Source organism: Monodelphis domestica, chromosome 5, assembly GCF_027887165.1.
Source record: "Monodelphis domestica isolate mMonDom1 chromosome 5, mMonDom1.pri, whole genome shotgun sequence".
Classification (NCBI taxonomy): Eukaryota; Metazoa; Chordata; class Mammalia; order Didelphimorphia; family Didelphidae; genus Monodelphis; species Monodelphis domestica.
In genome coordinates, this window is record NC_077231.1 from 315,888,813 (window position 1) to 315,901,816 (window position 13,004).

The following is a 13,004-nucleotide window of genomic DNA, read 5'->3' on the forward strand; positions in this document are numbered from 1 at the left end:
GGGTAACCCTCAGGATAAAGTCTTTTTCCCAACTTCTCTCTTTGGCTTCCCAAGACCGAGAGACCCTCACTGCTCTCCCAGCCAGAGTCTTCTCCTCCGGGCCCCCCTTCTGGGGCCCCTCCCCTGTTGAGGTGGTCAATTTCACATACTCTTCAGCCTGGCACTTTTTCTCTAGTGCCAACTTCTGTCACAGAAGCAACATAATATTGTGGATAATAGGCTAGGTTTGGATGCAGAAAGACTTAGGTTCAGTTCCTGGCACTTAAGAGTTATTGACCCTGAGTGAGTCACTTATTCTTTACATGATTTGGATGAATTCCTAATATTTGACTATTCACTGAGGCTTCCTCTCTGTAATTTGAATGGGTGGTGGTAATTTCTAAACCAGAATTTCCTCAACATAATGAAATCACAAATTCATTCATCAAATATAATAATTAGATCATTAAATTAGAGGTAGAAGATACTTTAAAGGTCATGTTACACTTATTTTACATGAGAGGAAAAAGAGATCAAATAAAAAAGTAATTTGTCTGGGGTCACACAGGTAATAATTAGAAAATTCATAATTTGAACTCAGGTCTCTTGAGAGTAACTCCAAAAGTCTTTAGTGATAATGGTTCTTTGCTTTTTAATCCTGTCTTTATTTGAATATCTATCTGAAATGTACCTGTTTCATTGAAAGAGTCCAGTAGAAGGTTTCCTTTTTCTAATTTTGAAGAGAATTTACATAGCATTGAAATTAATTAGGCTTTAAATGTTTCATAGAATTTGTTCATAAATTCATCTGGCCCAAAAATACTTCTCTTGCCCCTCCCCTGAAAGTTCATTGATGGCTCATTTGATTTCTTCTTTGATATGGAATTCTTTTAGGTTTATTATTATTTTCCTTAGTTTGAATATTTTATACATTTTCTGTATTTTATAAATCTATTTACTTTATAATATGTTTCCTAGTAGCTAATTGACAACTGTCATTGATCTATATTTTTAGAGGTAGTTTCCTCCTTGGAAGTCTGCCATAGCATGACATCAGAGGTCCCAAACAACACAATTAGGTGCTGTGGTTTCTGGTAATTTCCTCATTGTGAATTAACCATGATCAGTTCTGATTCTGCCAACTTCATCTTCCTCTTTCTTTGTGGATTAAAGTAGCTAATGGGTTATTGATCAATTTTTCAGCATAGTTGTGGTTCCTTCCTCTTGTACTTCTGGAGATGATTTTCTAAAATAAAAAATGGGAGATTTTACATTTAACTCTATGGAATTTCATATGATCATAGTGGCATGATCACCCTATCCTTTTCTGATCATTTTATATAATTTTGCTATTAAATTAACATCTATAATTTAGCAAAAATGCTATTTCTATATTGGTATTCACATCTGTAATAATCTAATGAAAGACTTTCTAGTATAGTGGTCAGAGAGCTGGTCTCTAAGCTAGTTCTCCAACCCAAGTCCTGCCTTTGACAAATGACATATCATTTGACCTTAGGGAAATCACATTATCTCTGTGTCCTGGACAGTTCTTTAAGATTTAAATGCGGTAGAAAGATGCCAGCCTGCACTGATAGAGGAAATATTCTTAGCTGTGAATTTTCTATACCAATGAAATCACTGGCTCAGTTCTTACCAAATCTACTAATAATGCTAATAGATAGTTTTATAACACTTTAACACATTTAACTAGGTAGCCCAACTGTCATCATCCCCATCTTAAGGGTGAGAACTTTGAGTCCTCGATACATGACATGACTTGCCTAAGATCACAAGCCAGGTAAGGTGTGAAGAGCCATTCACAATGTCAAGTGACAAGCCATATAGAACTCACAAGTACATGGAAAATATAGAAATATTCAATGGCCTTTGCCAAGCATAAAAGTATAGACCTGCAGATAGCTCACTAGTACTCAAATCAGGGGACCTGGGTTCAGATATCCTTCTGAGCTTACATGAGAAAATTGACCTTCCCAGGACTAATTTCCTCTCCTACGAATTGAAAGTTTGGACTAGAATGTCTTTGAGGTCTATTTTAAATCTAGATTCATGATTCCATAATCAATATAGAAAAAATTAACCAAAGACATAGACCTAAGTGGAGAGTAAGTAATGGTATCCAATAATGATTGAATCACACAATATAACTTAGAGGTAGTAAATAATTATATTGAAGAGAGTAGGAACAGGGAAAAACCATACTAAATTATCTAAAGTCATTGATAAAAACATTGAATAATATGTGGTCAAAATCAGACTCCTGGGAGAATTCCCCTAACAACTTTCTTCCTCCAGATTAACCTCAATTCATTGATCATTGCTTTTTAAGTCCAGTTATTTATTAGAATCTACATTTATCTAAATACACAATCATTTAACTTTCATATTTCCTTCTTTGTAAAGTTACTATAAGGGTTTCTGTCAAATGCTATGCTAAAATCTAGGTAACCACTTGATTAACCAGTATAATAATACAGTCAAAAGGGTTTTTAAATTAAATTCAACTCATAGTTTTTGTAAAATAAAAGAGCATGATCCAGGATGACTTTTTTCTTCAGAAGCCCCTATCTGCTCATGGTGACTATTGTTTCTCTTTCTAAATGACCATGAGCCCCTCCTAAAAAGTTTGTTTCAGGATTTTGCCATTAATGGAAGTGTGGCTTACTGGTCAATAATGTGCAGAAATTACCCCCCCCCCATTTTTTTAGAAAATTGAGACAATAGTTACTAATCTCTATTTACTTGACTATAAACCTACCTCTTTTAGTTTATTTTTGTTATGCTTTGTTTTCTGCCTACCCAGGAAGAAATAAAATTGAAGGTAGCTAATTGGCTCACTGTCTTAGCTGATTTCTTTCCCTCTTACATGTATTTTAATTTTATAAAGTTTTTCTTTATCCATTTATCTCTATTCTCTGTTCAAATTTAATACTTGATTTTGCTTTGGGGTTGTACCTCCATTGTCCTGGCTTGCTGACCTTCCTTGGCAATGATACATACTGATTTTCTAGTTCTATCCCTTGCCTTGTGGCAGGTAAACACTTCCACCATCCCAGAAACCCAAGAGAACTTTAATTTTAGACCTTTTCTGATGATTTAGGGCAACTGAAATAAACCACAGGATTTTGAAGACTCACCAGAGCCTTGAGGGATCAATGCAATTTGCATATTGCAGAATTCCAGCTTCCACAGACCTTTGTAAAATGGTTCCACACTAGGTCTGCCAGAGGAAGCAAACATTATAGGAAACATTTGATTTTTAAATATGCTTTTACATTCTCAAGTTTATGAGACACTTTCCCAATTCTCTGGCAATATTTGGAAAGCAACTTCTTCCTGCCAGGAAAGACTGTATCATCCTCCCTATAGGAATGAGTGGGAGCAGTGGGGAGAAGTTTCAAAAAGGACAATTTAGACTCAATGTCAGGGAAAATGTACTACCTAATAGAGTTGTCCAAAAATCATCTGAGTTGCTATAAGGAAGGAAAGCTTCTGACCTCTTGGAACTGCTTATTCACCTCTTGGATAATTCTAATAATAGGAAGGAGAGGTTGGAAGTATCTCTTTCTGGGAAGTCTTTAACCAGAGAAGGAATAACCTCTTTACCAAGATGCCATTCCCAGTGAGTTTACTTCTAGATGAATACTGAGATTGTTTCTTATTTTGTTTCTCAAATTCCTGACTCAAGGGTTCTCCTGTGTGACCCCAGGAAAATCACCTCACTTATTTTGGCCTCAGTTTCCTCATCTGTAAAATGTTTAGGCTGGACTCAATGGCCTTGAAAATTTTTTCCTGCTCTAATTCTTTTGTCTGTAATTCAATTTGTTACGGGAGGGGGTCATTATTTTCATCCTCTTGGAGGCTGTATGACTCTTTCCTGGTGAATTACTTCGTGAGTAAACTATGATCTAAGGCAATGGGAAAAGACTTTTGTTGCTAAGATTATGGGGGTTCAGGCACTCTGATGCAAGGGAAAGTATCTTCTCAGGGATGGTTTATGCCTGGGAGTGCTGGAGAATTTTTAGCTCATTTTAATGTAACTTCAGAAAAAATGTAAATGTTTCATTCTCAAAAGATTGAAAACATAAAAATAATTTAACTTCAACTCATGACTAGCCTGAATGAGTTGATTCTTCTATTAGATATATCCAGACTGGCCAAACAAAGAGCCATGGGGGTCTCACTCTGCTCCCCTATTCTCCCAGTGATGGGGACTCTCCTTTACTTGACATTATCTTGTGTTACTCTATAGAGTTAATATAAAGATACATTGTTATAGATATATGCATTTTTGTGTATACAGACATATACACACATAAATATGCATTTATACACATAGCTGGTTGGTACAGTGGCTAGAGTGCCAGGCTTGGGGTCAGGAAGAAATATCTTCCTGAATTCAAATCTGGTTTCAGATGCTTCTTAGCTGTGTGACCCTAATCATGTCACTTCACCCTATTCGCCTCAGTTTCTCATGTGTCAAATGAGTTGGAGAAGGAAATTACAAATAATTCCAGTATCTTTGCAAGAAAACCCCAAATGCAGTCAAGAAGAGTGAGACATGACCAAAAATGACTCAATGACAGATATAGCTATTGTGACAAGGAAATCACTTTAAAAGACTGATATATATTAATTTAAGGTCGCCAAGGAATTCAGCTATGTAATTCCTAAATGAAAACTCAAGTCAGCAGTCAACCTTTTATGGAGTTTAATTACAAACAGGATGAAGAAAGGTATTAAAGATAGAGAGAGAGAGGGAGAGAGAAAGGGGAGAGAAGGGAATAGGGCTTAAATACCCCTTCTGTTTAGGCTGGGCCAAAAGGCCCAAGCCCTTAGATAGCTGGGGCAATGAAAGGAGATCAGTCCCTATCACTCACGTGACCAAAATGGAGAAACAGTCTCAGGGACCTCCACCTCCAGCTTCCTTCAGAGCAAGCTTCTCAGAGCACCTCTCCAACCACTCAGAGCCAAAACTCTCCAACCAACCACCCTCAGTCCTCAGACCCCTCTATCTTTAAGGAAACCATCCAAGTTCCCTCCCCTCAGTTCTCACATCTACCAATCACTGTCCATGTCTTCCCTGTGCCAATGGTGGCTCTACCTTAACCCAGGACCACCCAGAGGTCTGTGGCTTTGCACATGTCTGTTGAAGGTCATATTCTCAAATAATTAAATCTTGATCCTTTGCTACAGCCCTTCCTAAATCCTGTTACCCTGAGTAGGGTAGAGATTGGAATAATTAAGTCTTGATCCTTTGCTGCAGCCCTTCCTAAATCCTGTTAGGACTGAGTGGGGTGGAAATTGTATTTTCCAAGACCTGGTTCTGTCATTCCAAGTATCTCTATTGTATCAATTCTAAAATCAATCATGACTCAAAGAAATTCCTGTTCTATGCCTAAGCATAGGTCAAAGCCCTTTCCATTGTTCAGCAAAAGGTTTCTGTCCTAAAGTAATCTCAGGTATGGAGGAGAAGGACCCTCCCTACCTAATGTTGGAAATGGGGAAATTTCCAACATTCACAAGCCTAAGAAATTTTAAGGTTTACACTATAGAGGGACAGAGCCAGAGTAACTTTAGGTATTTCTTACATTGCCCCATATATCAGAAGACCTCAAACCCCCATGATCTCAGCAAAACAGGCTTTTTCTCATCACTTTAAATCATAGTTTACTTGCAGAGTGACTCGTAATTCACCAGGAAAGAGGCATACAGCCTCTCTGAGGATGAAAATAGTTTCCTTTTATTAACACCAAAAATTCCAGATTGAATTAAGGCTTTGAGAATTAGAACTGGATAGAAGTTTCAAGGCCTTTGCGTTGAGCCCCATCATTTTACAGATGAGGAAACTTAGGCCAGCATCAGTGAAATGATTTGCCTAGAGTCCCACAGCCATCTTGGAATCAAGAATTTGAGAAATAAAATAAGAAACAATCTCAGCATTCATCTAGACCAAGCTATAGACAGAAGGAAACTCATCATGATATCTTGGACAAGTGGTCATTCAGTCTCGGCTTAAATGTCCCCAAGGGAGGGACAGGTAAAAACCTCTATTCCTTAGTTGTTAGAATTCACTTAAAGTTGAATGGGCTCCTTGGAGAGATTGAAAGCTCTCCCTCTGTCAATGGAAATACCAAAACCCAAAGAGCAGATAGGGATAAACAGTTATCACTGGTTTAAGCACTGGAGATACAAAAGAGGCAAAATACAATGTTGCCCTCAAGAAGCTTACAATTGAATGTGGGAGACAATATGCAAGCAAGTATATACAGATTCTGTATAAGATACCTAGGAAATCATTAACAGTGATCAAGCACCCAAAGGAATTAGGAAAAGATTCTTGAAAAATGTCTGATTTTAGCTGGGATTTAAAGGAAACTAGGAAGGCCAGTAGTGAGAGCTGAGGAGGTGGCTATTCCAGCCTAGAGGTGCAATGTTTTCCTAGGCTACTAGGTGCAACAGTGCATAGAGTGCTGGGCTTGGAGTCAAGAAGACTCAAGTTCAAATTCAGCCTCATTTGCCAACTAGCTATATGACCCTAGGTAAATCACATTACCTCTGTTTGCCTCAGTTTCTTCATCTGTAAGATGGGGGTAATAATAAAACTTCCCAGGTTTGTTGTGAGGATCAGTTGAGAGATTTGTAAAACCGTTAACCCAGTGCCTGGCACAGAGTAAGAACTACAGAAATGTTAGCTATTGTTATTATTATTATCTTGCTTGTGGAATGGACAGGAGACCAGTGTCACTGAATTGAAGAAGACTGTGTGGGTGAGTAAGTTGTAAGGAGAGTAGAAACGTAAGAGGAATCTAGGTTATAAAAGGCTTTGAATGATAGAGAAATTTTCATTTGATCTTGAAGGCAAGGGGGAGCTACTAGATTTTAATGAGTAGGAGGAGACATGATCATTTGGACCTACACTTTAGGAAAATCACTTTATGACTAAATGGAGGATGGACTGGAGTGGAAAGAGACTTGTGAAAGGCCCCCCACTAGCTATTGCAATAGCCCAGGTGTGAGGTGATGAAAGTCTGCATCAGAGAAATGGCAGTGTCAAAGAAGAGAAGGGGGCATTTATGAGAAGTGTTGTGAAGGTGAGATCAACAGGCCATGGCAACAACTTGGACATGGTAGGGTGGTGAGGAGAGAAGGATGATTCATAGGTCATGAGCCTGAAGGTCTGGGAGGATGGAAGTTAGGAAGATGAGGAGAATTAGGGAGGAAAGATAATGAGTTCTATTTTGGACATATTAAGTTTAAGATATCTACTGGTTATCCAATCTGAAAGGTAGATGGAAATGAGCAATTGGTGATCAGCAGAGTTTAGGGTAGGAAAAGTTGATCTGATAATCATCAGAATAGGGATGGTAATTCAACCAACTGGAATTGGTGAATTGATGAGATCACCCAGGGAAGTAGGGTGAGAAGAGAAGAGGACCCAGTGAAGAGCCTTGGAAGAACAATAATGTTTAGAGGATATGATCTGGAGGAGAATCCAGCAGAAGAGACCAAGAGGAGTGGTCAGGAAGATAAGGAGAGAACCAGGAGAAAGGAGTGGCCCAAAAACCTAGAGAGAAGAAAATATCAATGAGGAAAGAGTGATGAGCAATTTCTATGTAGACAGAAATGAAGGAAAATGAGGACTGAGAGAAAGTCAACTGGATTCAGCCTTGATTTGACTTTGAGAAAATTCCTTGTGATTGTTTCCCTATCTGTAAAACATCTCTTTGAGAGTATTCAGTAATGGCTTGGGAATTCCCAAGTACTTAGAGAAGGATCTAGCCCAGAATAGGCAATCAATAGATATCTATGGATTTGATTTGATTTAAAAAGGTCATTCATAAATATATCTGCAATGTAGCCATATGCTTCTTGGATCAATTTGTTCTTCAGAACTATGTGGAGCCCAGAATCATTTGCTCTCATAACCTTTGAGGTATGCCAGGCATACCATGCAAACATATTTTGGGCTTCTTTCTTTGCCAATTTTCTGTTCAATGCATGTTTTCTTTTCTTCTGTTTTGTTTGTTGCCATGACTATATTTTTTAACAGTGGAGCTACCAGAGATGAACTTCCTCCTTTAATGCAAACGTTTACTCTCTCTACAATTTATAATTTTTTGAGAGTTACTTGGGGATATGGAGAGGTTTTCAAGTATATTGGGGAAGTAAATTGCCCTGGCAAGAGAGAGAGAGAGAGAGAGAGAGAGAGAGAGAGAGAGAGAGAGAGAGAGAGAGAGAGAGAGAGAGAGAGAGAGAGAGAGAATTAGAGACAAAATTTTTACTTTCTTTTGGGTGTTTTACTTCTTTCAGAGGTAGCTTGGGGAAGTGGGAGATATTGGTATTTGAGTCAGGAAGATCTGGGTTCAAATAATATCTCAAGCAATTGTTGACTGCATAACTCTGGATAACTTATTTACCCTTTCATTCTATCAGTTTTCTCATCTGTAATATGTAAATTAAAAATGTTAGAAAATTCAAATGATATAAAAACAATTTGCAGAATTGAAAGCTTCTTGTCCATGTGACCTATTGTTATTCCTCCTTGCCTAAGCAGATTATCCTGTTTACTATGAGCTAACTGGTCTTAGCTCCAGATGTTAGACATCTTTAAGAGCTAATCAATGGGGAAAATATCAACATCTCTGAAATGTTTTATATGAGCTAATTTTTCCTTTGAAGAGTTTGAATAAACTCAACTTACCCTAACCCCTAAGAGGACTTAAAAGCTGTTAGAAACAAAGTGGTATATCATCTGGATTTCTTCTTGATTCACTGGAGATGCCCTCTTGAGCATGGCCCAAATTCAGGAAGTTGCTGTTGGTCCATGAGAACAGATTTATGATCTAGAGGCTGGATTTGGGGTGGGGGGGGCTGAAATCAATTCAATGTGGGCAAGGATGATTGAGGTCTCATCCAAAGAACTTATTGACAGCTCAGACTAACTTCATTGCAAGGACATAAACTTTATTATAAAGGAAAAGTAATAGAATGGATATCAACAGTTAGCTAGCTAGTTTAATAAGTAAGGTAAGGTAGGTAAGTAAAGGTAAAGAGAGGTAAATAGAGGTAAAATTAAGTAGAGGTTTTCAGTAAAGTCTTTTATCTTGATTAGTTACTAAGGAAGGAGTCATTTGTTTGGCCAGTTGTCCTGCTATTTCCAAGGAACTGATGTCACATTACCCGTGGTCTACTTGGATCTGTATAGCTTTACCCATGATTCACTCTGCTTGCCCACTGGGGTGGGGGAAGCAAATTACAATGTAAATGGGATGCTAATGTCCTGTTAAGTACCCCAGGACAACTTGGGTCTAAAGTTTTTCTTTTCTTTGTAGACTCTAAGGAAGGCAGTGATTGTGGAAATTGAGTATAGTTTGAACCTAATCCTATGTGACTAGGAAACTGTACTTGCAGTTAAAAAAGAGGACTCCCCCTAGCCAAGGACCTGTGTTATATCTAAAGATTGTTGTGAGGAGTTTTCTTATAATTGTGAACCTAAGCAATCCATACCTCTTATCTGATATGTGGCCCCATATTAATCAACTAGTTATTGTTTCCATTGTTTTTTTTTATTGTTCACAACTACTTGGTAAGTAAGGTTTATGGGACCTTTCAGTCCATATCAAATTTACATTTTTCTTTGAGGCTTTGCTTAGAGCTGTTCTGACATTTTTTCCCCCTGAGTTTGTGTTTTGATCTTTCCTTTCAGAATAGTAACTTTCTGTGGTCAGGAGTTTGGAGGGGAATTTGAAAGACCTCAGGCAAATCTTGTGGTCTGGGAATCTTCAGAGAATGGTTGACCTCTTGTCACTTTGGACTAAATGGATATTGAAATTTTCTCCAACTGAGATTCGGGGAGTTTCTATCATTCTCACTTTCATAACTTTGTTATTTGTTTGAATTATAGGGTAAAAGAAGAAAGGACCATTTTGGAGAAGAAATATAACAATAGCTAAGTATGTAGGGGGAACTATAGTGGTACTGATATTAATTCAGGATGGGTTTGGGGGCATAACAAACTAAATTTCTTATAATAATGACTCACATTAGTAACCTTGTAAGGACTGGTGTACTTGGAGTCACAGGATCTGAATTGTAATGCCAGCTCTGCTATTTCCTATCTGTGTTGCCATGGGGAAATCACATTCCTTCTCTTGGCTTCAGCAACTTCGTCTATAAATTGAGGGTATTGAACTAGGTAGATACTGATGTTCTTCCAATTCAAAATCCTGCAACTCACATTGAATACCTTTGGCTTTTAATAATTTTCAAATTGTATCATCACCATGTTATGGTGGTTTTCAAATTTAGTCCCTTTTCCAGTTTGTATTATTGAGCTCTATCCTTGGGATTCTTAATCTGAATTTATTCATATATTTTTCAAATTATATTTTAATATAGTCAATTTCCTGTGTAACTATCTACATTTTATTTTATGTACTAAAAATTGAATAGGAAGGGGTCCTTAGACTTTGCAAGGCCATCAGAGACATCCAGGATCCAAGCCTGTCCTTGTATTTAGGGCAATATTTGGAAAATCAGGGTGCTTTTGTATGCCTTCCTACTTAAATGCATGTTCACATTTAGATTTTACTATCTTTACCTACTCTCTGACTTTTTTAATGGTCATTTGTCTTTACCCCCAAGTACCTCAGCTGGAAAAATGGCAGCCAGTGGACAGGCTTCCTTAAAGTCTGAGGTGGTCCCACGATGTAAGTCTGAAGGAAATTTGTTGGATGAACAAAACTTCTTCACTCACTATGACATGGAAGGTAAACATTTTAAATCATTTCAATGCACGAGAATTGAATTCATGAATCAAGAAAGTCAATACGTGGTCACTGATGTACCAAATGTGAGGGAAACAAAGGAATTCTAAGTGACATTGATATAGCACTTTAAGATAAGCAAAATAGCTCAAATATATTAACTCATTTGATGCTCAAAACAACTCTGTGAGGTAGGCACTGTAGGACTTTTTGTACCCATTTTACAGATGAGAAAATGGAAAGTCTGAATGGTGACATAGCCTGTTTCATGAAAGCACATTGGAGATATCTATGGAAAAATATGTCTAAGACATTGTCAGCCTTACTGTTCTGCCAGATGTTCCCTTTAATTTTTCAAATTCATATTTAATTTTAAAAATATTTCTCAATTGTTATGTAAACTTTTTAAACATTCACTTAAAAATGAATTCCAAATTCTCTTCCTCTCCCTTCACCCACTCCATGGGAAGACATGATATATCATATAGATTATACATGTTAGTCATGCAAAATATATTTCATATTAGCTATGTTGTAAAAGAAAATGAAAACATACAAGAAAAAGGAAGTAAAAGAAATGTACTTCTAACATCACCAAAAGTTCATCTCTTCTTCCTTTGGAGTGAATAGCATTTTCTATCATATTATCCATTGGAATTGCTTTACATTATTGTCTTGATCAAAGTAGCTTACTCACAGTTGATCATATTTATAATATTGCCATTATTTTGTATAATTGTTCTTTTTCCCTTTCTATCCCTTTGTACAAATCATTCTATGTTTTATTCCCCTGAAACCATTCTGTTGATCATTCTTTATAGCATAGTAATACTCCAAGAAAATCATATACTGCATATTGTTCAATCATTCCCTCATTGATGGTATCTCATTTGTAATTCTTTGCCTCTGTAGAAGGAGCTGCTAAAATATTTTTATACTTTTAGACCCTTTCCCTATTTTCTTTGAGCTATTTTGGGAAACAGACCTAATAACAGAATTGCTCAGTCATAAATTATGTTTGGAATGATACCCTTTTGGGCATAATTCCAAATTATTCTTCAGAATGATTGGACTAGTTCACAACTCCACCAACAATGCATTAGTGTTCCAACTTTTCCAAATATCCTCCAGCATTTTTCTTTTTATTTTTCTGTTATGTTAGCCATTCTGCTAGGTGAGGGATTGTACCATCAGTGTTGTTTTAATTTGAATTGCTTTAATCTATAAAGCATTTTTATGTAACCATTGAAAGCTTTGATTTCTTCTAAAGAGGGCTTATTCTTATACTTTGACCATTTTTCAATTATAGAATGAAAGATTTATTTTACAAGTTTGACTCAGTTCCCTATATATTTTTAAAATGTAGCCTTTATCAGAGAAGTTGGCTAATTTCTATCCCAATTTTCTTTTTCCTTTTTAATTTTTGATTGCATTAGTTTTGTTTATTCAAATATTTATAATTTAATGTAGTTAAATGGATTGATATTATTTCTTTTGATTCTCTTTATTTCTTCTTTGCTTCTTCCTTCATCCATAGTTACTTCAGTATTTTTTTTTCAGATGGTGAGGATCTTAGAGCTTATTAAACACTAGATTACTATGCTCCTTTACTACAGTGTATTGTGTGTGTAATCTATTTCACTAATACATCATTCTATTTCTTAGCCAATGCCAGATTGTTTTCATGATTACTGATTTATAATACTATTTGAAATATGGTACTGCTAGCCTGCCTTCCTTTACTTTTTTTCCATTGGTTCTCTTCATATTCTTGAATTTTTATTCTAGATAGAATTTGTGATTATTTTTTTAAAATATAAAATATTTTTTTAGTTTAATTAAAATGATACTGAACAAGTAAATTAGCTTAGGCAGAGAATGGTTGTTTCATTTATTTATTTATTTTTAAAAAATTTTATTTGGTCAATTTCAAACATTATTCCTTGGTTACAAAAATCATATTCTACTCCTCCCTCCACTCCCCCCCCCCATGCTCTTCCTGTAGCTGACGTGCAATTCCACTGAGTATTACATGTGTCCATGATGAGAACCTATTTCTATATTGTTGATGTTTGCACTAGGATGTTCCTTTAGGGTCTATATCCGCCATCATACCCCCCTCGACCAATGTAATCAAGCAGTTGTTTTTATTCGGTGTTTTTACTCCCACAATTTTTTCTCTGAATGTGGATAGTATTCTTTCTCATAGATCCCTCTGGGTTGTTCATGATCAAT

The 13,004-nt window shown here is 36.5% G+C and overlaps 1 protein-coding gene across 13 annotated transcripts in view; it reads left to right on the plus strand.

Moving 5' to 3' along the window:
- The window catches only part of MACC1 (MET transcriptional regulator MACC1), a 175,073-nt gene that overhangs the window by 89,200 nt on the left and 72,869 nt on the right, over positions 1-13,004 (plus strand). For all 13 annotated transcript variants that reach the window (XM_056800529.1, XM_056800532.1, XM_056800536.1 and 10 more), the window contains 2 exons: positions 9,908-9,956; positions 10,648-10,772. In XM_056800529.1, coding sequence (XP_056656507.1) covers positions 10,664-10,772 — 109 coding nt within the window. In that variant the 5' untranslated portion in view covers positions 9,908-9,956; positions 10,648-10,663. The remainder of the gene's footprint in view (positions 1-9,907; positions 9,957-10,647; positions 10,773-13,004) is intronic.